Genomic DNA, 17,103 nt, shown 5'->3' on the forward strand with positions numbered 1-17,103 from the left:
GGACCTCAAAGAAGAGATTTATTTTTCTCTTGCCTAGTATTAGGGCTTGAACTCAGAGACTGGTACTGTGCCTTATCTTTTCACTCAGGCTGGTGTTCTACCACTTGAACCAAAGCTACACTTCTGGCTCTTTTTGGTGGTTAATTGGAGATAAGAGTCACACAGACTTTTCCTGCTTCTACTGGCTTCAAATTGTGATCCTCAGATCTCAACCTCCTAAGTAGCTAGAATCACAAGTGTGAGCCAGCAGCCCTTGGGCAGAGGATACTTTATAAATTTGATTTCTCTTAAAATTAAAAGATTTGATATTGCAGTGACACATACGCTGATCTAAATTACCATTCCCTCTCATTTTCTTCATTTCACAACCAAACTGCCTCAAAGATTTTTTTATACTCACCCACTCTTTTTTTCTCCTACTCATTCTTTAGCAACCATAAGCTAGTCAAATTCTCCTTCAATTTTGACACTAAATCCGCTCTAACTAAACACCCTCACAGGGCTAAAGTAATTAATACTTTCATAATCCTACTACTTGAAACACTTCTTTGGCTTGTCTGAAGTCATACTCTTCGAGATCCTTCCCCAATTCTAGACTATTCTTCCTCAGTTGCTCCTGCCAGACCTCTATGCTTTTCAACACTTGAGATTCAAACAGTTTAAAGCTTTCTTATCACTCCAGACTCTTCCTCAACAATTTCTAGAGCTTCAAACTATCAAATCAGAGTATTTGAATTAAACTACCTCAGCTCAATTACTCTTGACAAGTCCCTTAAATTCACCCTTCAAGTATATTATCTTATTCATCTTATTAATATGCCACATCAGAGACTAGTATGTCATCTGAATAACTCAACTGTTTCCCTCCAATGTTCAAACACCAGATTAAAGAGGTAATTTATATTAAAAGACTATAATTTATATACATATTTTATACAGACTTATATACATAATTTTTCTTCTTACTCCCTTCCATACCAATCTATTCTATAATTTCAAACTCATCAATATTTGCCCATTGTGTTCAAGATATTATTCGGATTCCTTAATTAACATGGCCTACAACGTTTTATAAGATCTAGTACCTGCCATCCTCATCTTTCATCTTATCTCCCTAATTATAGTATTTTCCAAAGAGGTCTTTCATTTCCCAAAGTATACCCTGTCTCTCCAACTTCAGATCATTTGCAAAATGCTAGTCCCCAAACCTCCCTCTTTTTTTGTCCTTCTGACTCCAATCTCTTGTAGCCAAAGCTTATTCTTTCAGGTCTCTACCAAATGTCACTTTATAAGGAAGCCTTCTCCATACAACACATTCTCCCAGCTCGTTCGAATTCTTTATGCACAAAACAGTGCAAGCAAGCTTTTTACTTGTTTAACCAATGTCTATCTCTTTTGCTTAAAATTGAAATTTCACAAGGATTTGTCTGCTTTCTCCACTGTTATAATTCTACAAATACTGATGAAATTAGTAACTACCTCTGACTACAAATGCCTATTACACAAAAACATCTTTGTTTTGTTTTATTTTATTTGGGGGGGGGAGGGTCCAGTTGTAGGGCCTGAATTCTGGGCCTGAGCACGGTCCCTCAGCTCTTCAGCTCAAGGCTAGTGTTCTACCACTTGAGCCACAGCACCACTTCCAGCTTTTTTCCTTTTTGCTTATGTGGTGCTGAGGAATAGAACCCAGGGTCTCATGCATGCAAGGCAAGTGCTCTACCACTGAGCCACCTTCCCAGCCACAAAAACATCTTGATATTGACACAAAAATAGACCCAAAGATCAATGGAATAAATTAGAAAACTCAGAAATAAAACCATACACTTACAGTTATCTGATATTTGATCAGGGATCCAAAGACATATGGTGGAAAAAAAGTTTATTAACCACTGGTGTTAGGAAAACTGGGCAGCCATATGCAGTAAACTAAAAGTGGATCCCTGTTTGTCACCATGCAGCAATTCAAAGTGGGTTAAAGACCTCAAAATCAGACCCGAAACCTTGAAACTACTGCAAAGAGTGTGGAGAAACATTAGAACTTACAGATATAGGTAGAAATTTCTTGTAAAGAGTCCCAGGGGCACAACAGATAGGAAATAGACCTGACAAGTATGACTACATCAAAATAAAAAGTTTCTGCACAGCTAAGGACATAGTTAATAAACTAGAAAGTCAGCCAACAAGCTAGGAGAAGATCTTCACTGGCAATTTATCAGAAAAGACCTAATATCCAAAGAATATTTAAAGAGCACAAGAAACTAACCCCTCCAAATCTAACAAACCAATCACTAAATGGGCAAGGGAGCTAAGGAGAGACTTCTCAGAAGAGGAGGAAAGAAGAATGGTAAAGAAACACATGAGGAAATGCTCATCATCTCTGGCCATAAAGGAAAATGTAAATTAAAACAACTCTGGGATTCCATCTTACCCCAGTAAGAATGGCCAACACTGCGAATTCAAACAAAAAATGTTGGCAAGGATGTGGGAAAAAAAACTCTACTGCACTGATGATGGGAATGGAAAGCAGTCTGGAGGTTCCTCCAAAAACTAAACATAGATCTTCCTACAACCCAGCCACACCATTCCTAGGAATCTACCCTAAACATCATGAGCAAGGTTATGATAAGGACACCTGCACATCCACATTCATTGTTGCACTCATCACAATAGCCAAGATAGCTCAGATGTCCCACAATAGATGAGTCAATGCAAAGAATGTGGTGCCTATACACAATGGAATTTTACACAGCCATTAGAAAAAAATAAATAATGTCATTTTCAGGGAAATGAATGGTACTAGAACAAATCACGTTAAATGAGTAAGCCAAGGTCAGAAAGACAAATAGAGCACCAACTCTCTGATATGCGGAAGTTAGACTTAAAATGCACTGGGATGTAACAAATTATACAGGATTCTAGAAACTCGCACACAGTGAGACCAAAAGAGGATACCCTTTTAAAGAGAGAAACACAAAGATACTATGCTTCTTAGTATTTATATAAAATATACACTTACTGAAACAAACTCCAAGATATGGAAACAAAAGACATTTTTTAGGGTTTGTTTGTTTGATTTTTACTAAGTTGTTGTTGTTGTTGTTGTTTTTGTTGGTGATGGGGCTTGAACACTCTGGGCCTGGGCCCTGTCCCTGAGCTCTTCAGCTCAAGGCTAACTCTCTACCACTTGAACCACAGTGCCACTTCCAATTTTCTGGTGTTTTTTTAGAGATTAGAGTCTCACAGACTTTCCTGCTCTGGCTGGTTTTAAGCCACAATCCTGAGATCTCAACCTCCTGAGTAGCTAGGATTACAGGCATGAGCCACGGGTGCCCGGATTTTTTTTTTTAGTTTTTAACTTTTTGATGATTTTGTATGTTCACATTCAGGAGGGTGGGGGAAGGGCACAGAACTTGAGGGACAAAGGATAAAAAAGTGCAGTAGTGAAGCTCACACTGGACACTGATGAAAGTGAACGTACAACTCATGGATGGAGACAGGAGGGAGAGACTGGAAGAGAATGAGGGAACAGAAGACACTGTATGGAAGGAAATGCACTCATCTGACTCATGTAATTGTAATCCCTCTGTACATCACCTCTATAATAACAGTAAATTAATTTTTAAAAATGCTTGTTTCATTCAAAAATAATTTTCATAGCTGACACTGTGAAAGATGTATTTGGTTTGCATTGACAGTTCCTGACTCTTAGAAACTAGAATTTGTCTTCCCCGAAGTGGGTCATATAAACTCCTATCTTCCACCTGTTTTAAACTGGTCATAAAGAAAATTCTTGCCAGATGCTGGTGGCTCACACCTATAATCCAAAACACTCAGGAGGCTAAGAGTTTAGGATTGAGGTTGGAAGCTGGCCTAGGCAGGAAAGTCCATGAGACTAAACTCCAATAAACCACTCGGAAAAGGCTGGAAGTACTGAGCTGTGGCTCAGTAGACTGATAGCTAGATGAACAAAATGAAGCTCAGGGACAGCACCCATGCCTTGAGTTCAAGCCCTAAGACCAGCACAAAAAAAGGAAGGAGGGAAGGAGGGAAAGAAAGAGGAAGGGAGGAAGAGAGGGAGGGAGAAGAGAAAAGAAAGCGAAAGAGAGAGGAAGAAGGTTCTCTGACCAACCTGTGAGTGCTATTAAATCCGCAAAGTAGAATCTTAAAAGCATACAGATCTTACTTGATGGGTTTCTATTGAGTCTATCAACATTAGACATATAATGGCGTCTCAAGAAGACCCAAAGGACAGAGGTCAGAGAGCTTCTGAATCCTAGAATACACAGAGGTTCCTAGACAGCATAAACCCGGACAGGACGTGGAAGCTCCACATCCCTTCTCCCATATCTCAACCTAGACAATTCTTCACTGGCAGGCAAAGTATGCAAGTAGCAGTTAATCTTTATCTGACCTGCTATCTCACTGGACATGTGCTGTCCCTGTTTAGATAGCCAGTCCTTAGCAAAACTGTCCACTTCACCCATGGAAATGTAATTCTACATTCCTCATAAATTATTCTCTACAATTGAACCACTGTTCATTGTTATATTGCTGTACCTAAAACATCATCATACCCAATAACTTTTTTTTGCTTTGTTTTGTTGTTTTGTTGATCACTCTTCAGCTCAAGGCTAGCACCCTACCACTTGAGCCACAACACCACTTCCAGCTTTTTTCTGCTTATGTTGTGCTGAGGAATCGAACCCAGGGTCTCCAAACCCAGGGTCTCATGCATGTGAGGCAAATGCTCTACCACTGATCCAACTTCCCAGCCCTTAATTTCCCTGTGCCCAGAAAGAGGGCTAGACTTGGAACCACCATCACTACCTTGTGGGCAGGAAGCACCAGATGGATCTCATCATTCATACCTCTGAAAATATTCAAGGTACTGAGCTCTTGGGGGGGGGGGGGGCATGTCACTTTGGTCTCTGTGCACCCGTAGACCTTTGTTTGTGTCTTCATCCCTGTTAGAAGCAGCTTTTGATGTTGGGATATCGAAAAGGAATAACTGGAAAGGAACTCAGCAAGGCAAAATTTACTTCTGCAGAAGGGTGTGCCATCAGTCAAAATTTGGCAAACAAGCACACACAGCAGGCAGGCTGCTCTCTTTTTATCCTTAATCCAGCAGGCCCCGCCCCTCTGCTCACATTGGCTGAGCTCAGGTTCACAATTTGCAAAAGGATGTGGTTTAGCAAACAGTTTGTAACTAAAATTCAAAGAATTTAAAACAAGATGTCCTAATTAAATTCTTGCAGGGGAAAAGGTGGTAACCAAAATGTAATTAACAGTGGCCAAGCCACTGGCCAAAGCAGGAACTTTTCAGAAAAACAATGTGACATGATTGGCAAAAAGGAAGCAATCTACTTTATCCATCTACACCATTAAAAATAACCAGGTATAATGAGGCTAAGCAAAATGAACCCCAAGATAGGAACACAAGAGGTTTTACCTTTGTTCCTGTTGTTTTTAAAATACCTATATTGTACTATGTGATATTTTTGTTTCTTTTGTATGTTCTTCTCCTGTGGTATAACCCCTATTTTCACTGTATTTGATTCCGGTGTCCTGCATCTTGTATATACATTTTTCTAATTTAGGGAGAAGGTAAATAACAAAATGCTGAAATAAGGATACAGGTTGAGGGGCTGGGAAGGTGGCTCAGTGGTAGAGCGCTTGCCTTGCATGCATGAGGCCGTGGGTTCAATTCCTCAGCACCACATAAGCAAAAAGAAAAAAGCCAGAAGTGGCACTGTGGCTCAAGTGGTAGAGCGCTAGCCTTGAGCTGAAGAACTGAGGGACAGTGCCCAGGCCCAGAGTTCAGGCCCCACGACCGGACCCAAAAAAAAAAAAAAAAAGGATACAGGTTGACCCATTATTTATCTATAACAATGAGATATACAAGACACTATGTTGAAAACTAACTTTACAACTGCAGGAGGGAGTAGAGGGAAGAGTTGGGGAGGGAAGAGATGGAGGGAAGGAAGGGATGGTAGGGGAAAAAACAAAGGAGGAGATAACAATGCTCAATATGAATTATTCATTACCTTACTCATGTAACTGTAATCCCGCTGTACAGTATCTTTACAATAAAAATATTTAATAAATAAAAATAATAAAAATAAAAATATTAATAACAAGGTATATAAATCAACCACAATCCTACACATTTACCTTGAAATGTTGAATAAATCAAAGCCATTCTCTATATATATACATTTGTTGTTGCCGATGATGATCATGGGTCTTGAACTCTAGGCCTGGGCGCTGTCCCTCAGCTATTCAGCTCAAGGCAAGCGCCACTTCCAGTTTTCTAGTGGTTTATTGGAGATAATAGTCTCACAGAGTCTCCTGCCCCGGCTGGCTTTGAACCTTGATCCTCAGATCTCAGCTTCCTCAGTAGCTAGGATTACAGGCGTGAGCTACCAGTGCCCAGCTCAAAATATATTTTGATGTCTGTCATAGTATACTTACAAAAAAAATCTGACTCAAATATTTAAATATTAAAAACTATTACTATTACTCTTGACAATTACTCCAGTACCAAAATGTAGGGTCTCTACGTTGAGATATCAGGTAATTTAAGGTGCTAGGGATTCAATTAATACTTCACCCACTCTCCTCAACAGCCTGAATATTAGCACAATTGCTGACTCAGAATGGCACTTATATCCACTTGGGCTTTTGTGGTGACACAATTTCAAGAACTAAATGGCTACCCCACCCACCCCTGAGATACCTCAGGAAATTTAAGCATGTGAACCTCTTACATTGTAGACTGTAAACACTCATCTGGAAAAACCATTTTGTATAGTCCAAGACTGAAGCATTTCCTGATTTGCAGAGAGCAAATAAGTCTTGCACAATCACCATTTAATCTTTATTTCAAGCTACTTTATTTTTTTTTTTTTTTTTGTCGGCCATGGGGCTTGAACTCTGGGCCTGGGCGCTGTCCCTCAGCTCTTCAGCTCAAGACGAGCACTCTACCACTTGAGCTACAGCGCCACTTCCGGTTTTCTGGTGGTTTATTGGAGATAGGAGTCTCACGGTCTCTCCTGCCCGGGCTGGCTTTGAACCGCGATCCTCAGATCTCAGCCTCCTGAGTAGCTAGGATTACAGGCGTGAGCCACCAGCGCCCGGCCTCAAGCTACTTTATTATTGCTTAATATGTGAGAATAGTGACCTTCTAAATAAGGAACACATAATATAAACTCCTTTACATAAGTACAATTTAGGCAATTCCTCAAAACACAAAGTTTTAAACTATAAATTCAAAAAATAAACAAGTAGGCCACCTTCACCTCCCATCCTCTGCCTTCCTCAAGAAGAGAAGTTTTTATATATTATTCAAAACAATTTTACTCAAGGGCAATACATATGTATCATAAAATAGGATTTTAAAAGACTAGTACAAGAAGATCATTTCACGCCAGACCTACATGTCACAGTTAAAAAACAAAACAACAAAAAAAGCCACAGTCATTCTTTTGCTACAAGTCACTGCTAGTAATCCCAGCTACACAAGAGGTTGAGATCCAGAGGATTAAGGTGAAGGCTAGCCTATGCAAAAAAATCTGCTAGACTCCATCCCCAAAATAACCAGCCAAAAAGGTGGATGGAGGTGAGGCTCAAGTGCTAGAGCACCAGCTGAGCAAGCAAGCATAGGCCCTGAGTATAAACTCTAGTTCTGCCAAAGGAAAAAAGAAGTTTTTCACAAAACTTCTGAAGAAAGATACAAACCGCCTAAAAACATACTTGAACTTCTTTGAAACTGTTTTAAAACTACTCTTGTATTTAGACTCCCTTTAAAAAAAAAATCTGTTCCAGGGTGGGAAGGTGGCTCAGTGGTAGAGCGCTTGCCTTGCATGCCTGAGGCCCTGGGTTCGATTCCTCAGCACCATATAAGAAAAAAGAAAAAAGCCGGAAGTGGCGCTGTGGCTCAACTGAGGTCCTGGGTTCGATTCCTCAGCACCCTATAAGCAAAAAGAAAAAAGCCAGAAGTGGCGCTGTGGCTCAAGTGGTAGAGGGCTAGCCTTGAGCTGAAGAGCTGAGGGACAGCGCCCAGGCCCAGAGTTCAGGCCCCACGACCGGACCCAAAAAAAAAAAAAAAAATCTGTTCTACGTGCTCAGAACACAAACTAATTTCAAAGTTTCTACTTAATAAGCACAACCACATATACTAATGTGGAAAAACCACAGCCAGTTATAAAACAGCGAATTTCCAAATCAATGAAGCTTTCCTATAAATATTCCTGTATTTCATGAAGTGTTCAATTTTATAGTGTCCACAGGGTGGCAGTCTCACAGCCTAAACTTTGTCCCTGGATTCAATAAATAATTTCATTATCCAACCCCCCCCCCCCCCACACACACACACACACACACACGGTGGGCAAGATCTATCACTATCAATCAACCCTCAGAACAAAAATTGCCTGTTTTTAAAAAAAGAAAGTTTCCCTAATATTACTGTTAGGAATATTGTTACTTTTTTGACATCTTAAATATTTCCTTCAATGAATTTTTCTTGCCTGATACATTCTACTCTTCCATGCTATACTATTTAAGGAGAGACTAGACTTAAGCAAAGCTATTAAGATAATACTAAAAGCTAAGTGCTGGTGGCTCACACCTATAATCCTAGCTACTAGAGATTGAAATTTGAAGATCATAGTTCAAAGTAAGCCCCAGCAGAAAAGTTCTTTAGACTCTTATCTCCAATTAGCCACTAAAAAAAGCCAGAAGTGGAGTTGTGGCTCAAGTGGTAGAGCTTTAGCCTTGAGCAAAAACGCTCAGGGACAGCGCCCAATCACTCCAGGCAGAGTTCAAGCCCCTAGACCACCAAAAAAAGAGTAATACTGATATACAATGAAATGAAATGCACACATATAGCTAATGTAAGCTAATTTTAAAGAGAGAAATCACTTAAGAAAAATAAAGAGAAAATACTGTATGTACCAGAGGAGATGGAGAAGACCTTGGCCAAAGCCGAACATGAGTGGAAGTGGAAATAGAATAGGAAGGTGGATTTGACCACAAACATCCTGTACTCTACTTTCAAATTTAGAACAATCATATTACCAGAAGGAATCTTCCAAAATCTCCTTGTCAAGATGGACTACACTTTGTGTCTGTGTGTGTGTGTGTGTGTGTGTGTCTGTGTGTGTGTGTGTGTATGTGAGAGAGAGAGAGAGAGAGAGAGAGTCCTCAGATCTCAGCCACCAGAGTAACTAGGATTACAGGCATATGCCACTGGCACCCAGCTGCCTAGTGGACTTTACTCCGAACAGATCTTGTTAACGCTTTAGTTTCCATTCGTTTATTCAAATATTTCTGAATGCTCATAAGGAGCCATGAACTGCTCCAAGTCTGGTGATATAAAGGAAAGTCCAAGTCCCCAGACACCAGGCATAGCAATCCTAAACCCACAAGCACTTCCAGCTTTCCACAGCTAAATGGTGAGGTTCTCTGCAAGAGCCACTGAAAACATATAAGCAGTGGAGGGAGGAGGAGTAGAGACAACAGAGACCTGCCAGAGAACAGACATTGTTTCCTACTGACCCTAATCTATTTTTGCAGTCTTCTTTCCCAATTCTACCCTACTAAAACGCTCAGCTCAGCCAAACCATGCTAGCAACTGCTCCTGTATGCTTCCTCTTAATACCCAGCACACTCCACCAGCTCAGTCAACAAAAGCCTAAAGGAAATTTCAAAGTCCATCTCAAATGTAGCCTCCCTAGGATGCCATTCCCATATTCCCCTCAGATCCGGATGTGAATTCTGGAAACCCTCGGTTTATTCACTATCACTCTAACTACCTGTACACTTAGCTGACCTCAGTCATCATTTACTCAGCCCCCGCCAGAACTTGCATCATTCCTGGAATTAACCAAGGAGCTAGAGTTTCAGTGTTGTATTATTTTAAGATATGCAATACCAAATGATAAAAGCAAAATCTTGTAATATTTTATATTCTTTTTAATAATTTTTGAGATATACCATAAAGAATTAAAGTGAACAGTTATAGTGTTTAGTACACTTACAAGAGCTTAAGTAGATCACTAAAATGTGACTTTAGGATATTTCAGGGTGCCTAGTAATAAACTAGCAGGTCCTCCTGACCCCTAATTTGAGACACTCATTAATATTCTCTTCCTCTACAGATTTGTCTACTTGGGATATTTTATATAAATGGAATAATACAAAATACGGTCTTGAAATTGGAGGTGTGGGGGCTAGGAAGGGGGCTCAGTGGTAGAGCGCTTGCCTCACAAGCATGAGGCCCTGGGTTCGATTCCTCAGCACCACATAAGCAAAAAAGAAAAAAGCCAGAAGTGGCGCTGTGGCTCAAGTGGTAGAGCGCTAGCCTTGAGCTGAAGAGCTGAGGGTCAGTGCCCAGGCCCAGAGTTCAGGCCCCCACAACCGGACCAAAAAAAAAAAAAAAAAAAAAAGAAATTGGAGGTGTGGGACTGAGTGGTAAAACACCAGCTAGTGTAAAATATATGCTCTATTCCTGGTTTCTTTTGTTTGGCATGTTCTATGTGTGATATGCACCAGTACTTAATTCTTTTTTACTGCCAAGTAATATGCCAAGTTAATATCTACCCATAGAAAAACACTGATGGACACCGGGTTATTTGCATTTTTTGTCTGTGAATAATATTATTATAAACATTTGTGTGCAACTTATGGTATAGGCATGTTTTCGTGTCTCCTGAGTATACATGTAGAAATGGAAATGCTGCATCACAGGAAACTCAATTTTTCAAGGAACTGACAAATTTTTCTACTACCGACTGCACAATACATTTTAACCAGCAGTGTTATGGAAGTTCCAATTTTATCTCTATCATTTGAATCTCAGAGGACAAGAATGATTTCACCAGGTTGATGGTATATGACTGTAACCCCAGCATGGGCAGAAGTAGGAGGAAGGCAGGATTGTGAATTCCAGGCCAGCCTAGGGTATGTAATGAGACCTTCTCCAAATTAATTAATTAGAATGATGTCACTATACAATATCCTAACCCTTATAAAACTAATACTCTGTCAGAATAAGATAGAGGTGAACAGAAACATTATGTAACTGTAACCCCTCTGTACATCACCTTTATAATAATTTATAATATAATTTATAAAATAATTTTTCTATTTTTATAATAACAATAAAAATTTAAAATTTAAAAATAAACAGAAACACGTTAATTGCAGATCTAAGAAAATTAAGGAAAAAATAAGACAAACTAACCAGACCAAACAAAAAAGAGGCAGTACTGATCTGAGATGTCAAGACATGAAGGAAGAATATTCCTGGTAGAGGAAATCCAAGTAATACAACTCCAAGTAATCCAAGCAATCCAACTGAGTCCTACATTTGAATGTTCAGGGAACAAAAAGAAAGCCAACACAGAGCAAGGGAAGGAATGACATTGTCCAAAAAGAAATATGCTCATTACCTGACTTATGTAACTCCTCTTTACAGCACCTTTATAACAGCAATTAGAAAATAAAATAGCTGGGTGCCAGCGGCTCACACCTGTAATCCTAGCTACTCAGGAGGCTGAGATCTAAGGATCTAGGTTCAAAGCCAGCCTCTGCAGGAAAGTCCGTGAGACTCTTATCTCCAATTAGCCACCAGAAAACCAGAAGTGGCACTGAGGCGCAAGTGATAGAGCGCTTGCCTTGAGCTAAAGAGCTCAGGGACATACCCAGGCTCAGACAGAGTTCAAGCCCCACGACTGACAAAAAAAATAAGAAATTAATTAAATAAATAAGATAAATCCAGAATAAAAGAAATGTACTCATTACTTGATTGTGTAACTATAACCCCTCTATATAGCACCTTTATAATAACAAGAAAAAAATTATTTTAAAAAAAGGGAGCCAACATATAGTTGAACCATAATTAAAGCAAAACGAGTAGGTAAATTTGGGGAGCTAAGTAGAGGGCACATAAACAGAAACCCTGGTATAGTTTTAGGGTGTTTTGTTTTGACCTAAAATATTATAATGCCAAATATTTCCTGATTATACCTGACAACATTACACCTAGCAAACACTGCAGACCATTTGGGTAAATCATCACCATTCAATTAGTATCACTATTTAGTAGGCTAACAGAAGACCCCTCAAACACAGCTGTTGGTAGTGTTCTGATAAAAAGGCTTAAGCACATGAATGAACTCTCACCAACTTAATAAATGTAATTCACTGACAATTTGCAGCTATATTAGAATATCAAGGTCATATTTCAAAAAAGCAAGCCAATAAGATAATAGCCATAGACGGGGCGCTGGTGGCTCACACCTGTAATCCTAGCTACTCAGAGATTGTGATCTGAGTATAGTGGTTCGAAGCCAGCAGAGGAGGAGAGTCCATGCGCCTCATATCTCCAACTAACCACCAAAACATCAGAAGTGGTGCTGTGGCTCAAGTACTAAAGCGCCTAGGCCTTGAAGCTGAGGCCCTGAGTTCAAGCCCCAGGTCCCCTCAGGGAATGAGGTTGTTTGGAATACAGTATAAACATGTATAGGGATGTTAACAATGAACCTCCCTTCATAACTAATATAAGCTCATCTGAAAAAGAAAACTAGACTTCATTCTCATAAACTCGATTCTGATTGCTTTTCTCTATTAATTGTAAATATTCAACTCTGGTGTGGTATATTTTCAGACATGAAAATATTCACATAGGTTTGGGATTTTGAATTGATGACTATTCACAACATTTGGAAAAGCATACCACATACCAAATAATCCCAGTTACCTAAAAGGGACTGATGTGTATTAGGGGAATCTAGACCCTTATCCAACAGAATTGCTTATGGCATGGATGACTCTGTTCTTTGCGTCTTGTGTTTGTTTCCTATAATGCACATGTTACTTAAAAAAGGAAAGGTTAGCCAGGTATCAGTGACTCATACCTGCAATCTTAACTATTCAGGAGGCTGAGATCTGAGGACAGTGATTGTGAGTAAAGCTCATGAGACTGCTTACCTCCAAGTAAGCACCAAAAAAATCTGTAAGTGGAGATGTGGCTCTAAGCAAAAAAGCCTTAAGCAAAAAAGCTCAGGGATAGCCCCTATACCCTAAGTTCAAGCACCAGGACGGACAGACAGACAGACAGACAGACACACACACACACAGAAGAAGAAGAGGAGGAGGAGGAGGAGGAGGAGGAGGAGGAGGAGGAGGAGGAGGGAGGAAGGAGGAAGGAGGAAGGAGAAGAAGAAGAAGAAGAAGAAGAAGAAGAAGAAGAAGAAGAAGAAGAAGAAGAAGAAGAAGAAGAAGAAGAAGAAGAGAGAAAAAAGAGAAAGAAAAGGGGGGGAGGGTTTACAAGTATAAAATACCCTACATGTTTCAACAAATGGGTAGTTTGACTCTTCAATCTAATGCCCACCCCTTTGGTGGTACCAGGTTTCTATTTTAAGGGTCTCAGGCTCACTAGGCAGGTCTTACACCACTTGAGCCATACCCCCAGCCCTTGAATTTTTTAAAGAAGACTTTTTCACACATTACTTCTACACTCAGGCTTTTCAAAAAGTCAAAGCTGGGGTCATCCTAAGTGTACTCCTGAAATCCCAGTGCTTAAGGCAGGAGGCAGGAGGATGACAACTCTGGGTACATAGTGAGGTCCAGTCTTGAAAAAAGAGACAGACAAAAAGCAAAAGAGGGGGCAGGGCGAGAAAAGAAAAGAAGGGGAAAAAGAAGTTTTAAAATTCAAACAACATAAGAAGTCAGTCCCGGAAAAAATAACTTGGTGTCTAGCAAAATTCCTCGCTACCTCCCCAACTTGATCTCCAACTGCTCTCCCTTCAGGCACTCCGTGCTGACAAAACAGACTACCTGCTAGCCTGGTATGTGTTCCCCTCCACCTGAGATTTATGACTCACATTCCCCACCAGGAGAAACCTAACCAGTTCTTCAAGGTCCAGGGCAAACACTCTCTCTCTCTCTCTCTTCTACATCTCTTCTCCAGTCCACGTCCCTGAGCACAACTGATTACTCACTTCAATGTTTCACCCATAACAGTACATAAGACGTGTCTGTCTTGGACAAGGATGTTGTCATCCAACCACTCCCCTCAGCTTACCCCAAGAATAGCGTACAACTAATAGCAGCCATTGAGTGCTCACTTTAGCATCCATTTTAGTACCACTTGATCCAAGTCATTACAAACATTAAGTCCTCTCTGGAGACAAGGCAGAAGGAGATATCATTTCTTCCAAATTCAGACCTAATTCTTTAGTAACTAGGTCTCAATAACACAATACACAACACTGAAGTCTCAAATGGAACTTTTCCACTCATTACCTATTCAAGAACTAGTCAACAATGCTTGCAATCCCATGTAAAGTGTGTGAGTAATTCGTACTAGAAGAACTTACGGTTCTAAAGCCAAGAGTACTGAGACAGTGAAAGACCTCCACAAGGTCACAATGCTTTTCAGAACCAGAAAGTGACTCTATTTAATGTTCTACCAGCTGATATGAAGAATCTGAACATTAGTAACTTCAAAAGCATCTGGTGGGGCCTGGGTGAGTAAACACTCAAATATTTAAATGAATAAAGATGGTGAAAAAGAGTTTTGAGTTGTGACAGTTTAAAGAAACACAGCGTAAAGCAAATTAATCTTTAATCATACAGAACACATCAGATTATTTTCAAACTTAACCGTGCAGTTAAAGCAATTAAAAAAAAAAAGTTTGGGAACACACATACTAACAATCAAAACTCGTGCTCTCAGTAAGAGCTCTGCTGACCAGAAACTCATCCACAGAAGTCACTTTTTCCTTCTTTATTTGTTCCCTGAGGCCCAATAGACTCAACATTATAGCTGCCCCTATTTTCTAATTTCAACATGCATTTAAGATAACGCTTTTGTTTCATTTACAGCTCACATGCTGCTGACACAGCTGCCCCTTCTTTGTAATAAACACAGGGCTTCTATATTTAAAAATACAGTGAAACTTTGTTATAACATCCCCTCCTCAGTCGCGGGCCAATTTTCTCTCCCAAGCTCCACCCCCACCCCAGGACTTTTTAATCCAAGCGGGCGCTCCAACAGCCTTTAGGGAAGTCAGTTTTCTTCTGGAGAGACAGCTCAGCACAGAGCTGTTTTTCTTCTCCGCAACAAGTCATGCGTTTTCGAAGCCGGAGGTTAATGTGCGGTGGGTTTTTTTTTTTTTTGGTTTTTTTTTTCTGGGGGGGGGGGGGGTTATAGCCTCCGAGGCCGGGGTACTTTCGGAGAGCGATCAGAGACACGCTGATCAGTGTCACGCTGGCTGACACCACGGGCGGGTGGGGCGCACGCGGCCTGGCGGGGTTCGCAGGCGATCGCGCCCCTCCCCGCATCCCAGCCCTGCCCCCTACCCCCCCACCCCACCCTGCAGTGCAGGAGGGGAGGGGAGAAGAGGAGGGGTCTCCTCTCGGACGGACGCACCGATAAGGAGAAGAATGCCGGCCGCCCCGGGCTGGACGCACCCACCCCGAGTTCCTCCCCTTCTCCGCAGAAGGGGACCGAAGAACAGGGTGTGGGCCCGGAGGGGGGGCCGGGCAGGAGATAACGCCCCGACAGAGTTCAGCTTCTCCACCGCGCTCGGAAAACTACGAGCCGAACGGAGGGGCGGAGAACAGCACCCGAGGTGAAACTCCTTCCCGTTCTACCCCGCCCCATGCACCCCAGCAACCCAGGGCGGGGGGTGGGGGGGGGTGCCCCCAACCCAGTAACAACTTCATAAAAGCTTGTGTTCCAAGAATTTCACCTCCTCCGGGACAGAGAGAAAACAAAGTACATCAACTTCTATGACTTTTTAAATTAAAAAAGGACTCGCGCACACCACGTTCCCATACCGGGAGTCGAACCCGGGCCGCCTGGGTGAAAACCAGGAATCCTAACCGCTAGACCATATGGGAAGTGCCGCGAGGAGCAGCGCCGTCGCTCACCTGACAAGCGTGAACGCCACGGCCGCCTCGGCTCCGGCGCTCGCCCTCGCCCCCGCCGCCGCCGCCGCCGCCGCCGCTACTGCCGCCGTCGCCGTCGCCGCTTCTCCGTCGCTGGAGCCGCCGCCGCCGCCGCCGCCGCCCACGCGCGGGAACGCGGGGAGGGGAGGAGAAAGGGCGGGGCCGCGCCGCAGGAAAGTTCCGAGAGCGGGCAGCACGCCTCGTCGGGCCGCGCGCCACCCGCTCTGCCTCTCTTGTCTGTTTTTGTTTTGCTTTTGGGGGTTTAACCCCACCACCGGCTTCCCGCCCCCAGGTCCGGGCGGCTGCGCTAGTCACCGTGCGTGCGTGCGTGCGGGCCGGCGGCCGAGCGGAGGGCGCCGACGTCTCCGGGAACAGCTGTTTGCGTTCGGGGCGGAGGCGGTGCGCGGACTCCTCGGCCCGGGGCCAGCGAGCCTAGAAGAAGTGAAGGTTCTGGATGCCAGGGGCAGCCGAGAGAACGGGCGAGCGCGGGGTGGCGGGGGGTCGGCGAGGGGGTGGGGGGGCGGGAGAGGACTAGGGGTGCCGGCCCTTCGACTCAGATCCCGTCGCGCTTACGCCCCGTCTCGCTGACCTCCACCCCTTTATATCAACCCCACCTCCCCGGGGCCCGGAGTCCCGCCCCGGCGGGGGAGGGGAGGAGAGGAGGCTGCGAACGCGGATTGGGCCGTCGGGGTACCCGTAGCCGGGAGGCACGCCGCGCTGCCCCACCCCGTCCCCAGCCCCACCCCCGTCCGGGGTTGGAGAGGGAGGCTCGGCGTGGGCCTCGGCGCGGTGGCTGTGCCCGGCCTAGGCTCGCTGGGGCCGGGGGGAGCGCGAGTGCTGGTCGGATCCCGGGCGACCGCGCGGTCATGTGAGTTGGGTCCCGAGCTCTCGACAAGGAGGAGTTGTTTCCCGGAGCGGGCCTCCTCCTCCTCCCCCCGCCCTCCTCCGGCCGGGGGCGGGACGGACGCGCTCTTAACTCGCTCGGGACCGGGGCCCGGAGCGGGACTCGCCCGGGGACCCGCCAGGCCGGCTCGGCGGGCGCCCGAGCAGCAGCCCGCGCGCGGCCCAGGGTCCGGGCTGGGAAGGCCGCAGTGCGTGGCGGCTGCGGGCGGGATGGGTAGGTGGATGGGCGGGCGGGCGGCC

The 17,103-nt window shown here is 43.5% G+C and overlaps 2 protein-coding genes and 1 non-coding gene across 4 annotated transcripts in view; 1 reads left to right on the plus strand and 2 right to left on the minus strand.

Annotated features, from left to right (window-relative positions):
• The window catches only part of Elf1 (E74 like ETS transcription factor 1), a 94,756-nt gene extending 78,747 nt beyond the window's left edge, over window positions 1–16,009 (minus strand). The window contains exon 1 of the mRNA XM_042685742.1: window positions 15,943–16,009. The gene's annotated coding sequence lies outside the window, so the exon portion shown is untranslated. The remainder of the gene's footprint in view (window positions 1–15,942) is intronic.
• Window positions 15,841–15,912, minus strand: Trnae-uuc. Its single transcript has one exon. It is a non-coding gene; the product is annotated as a tRNA-Glu (tRNA).
• A 694-nt stretch (window positions 16,010–16,703) lies between the features above and the next one.
• Wbp4 (WW domain binding protein 4) overlaps window positions 16,704–17,103 on the plus strand; it is a 37,643-nt gene continuing 37,243 nt past the window's right edge. For both annotated transcript variants that reach the window (XM_042685656.1, XM_042685655.1), the window contains exon 1: window positions 16,704–16,828. In XM_042685656.1, the coding sequence (XP_042541590.1) occupies window positions 16,827–16,828 (2 nt within the window). In that variant the 5' untranslated portion in view covers window positions 16,704–16,826. The remainder of the gene's footprint in view (window positions 16,829–17,103) is intronic.

The sequence above is a fragment of the Dipodomys spectabilis genome, unplaced genomic scaffold (assembly GCF_019054845.1).
Source record: "Dipodomys spectabilis isolate Male_0828 unplaced genomic scaffold, ASM1905484v1 ptg000095l, whole genome shotgun sequence".
Taxonomy (NCBI): Eukaryota; Metazoa; Chordata; class Mammalia; order Rodentia; family Heteromyidae; genus Dipodomys; species Dipodomys spectabilis.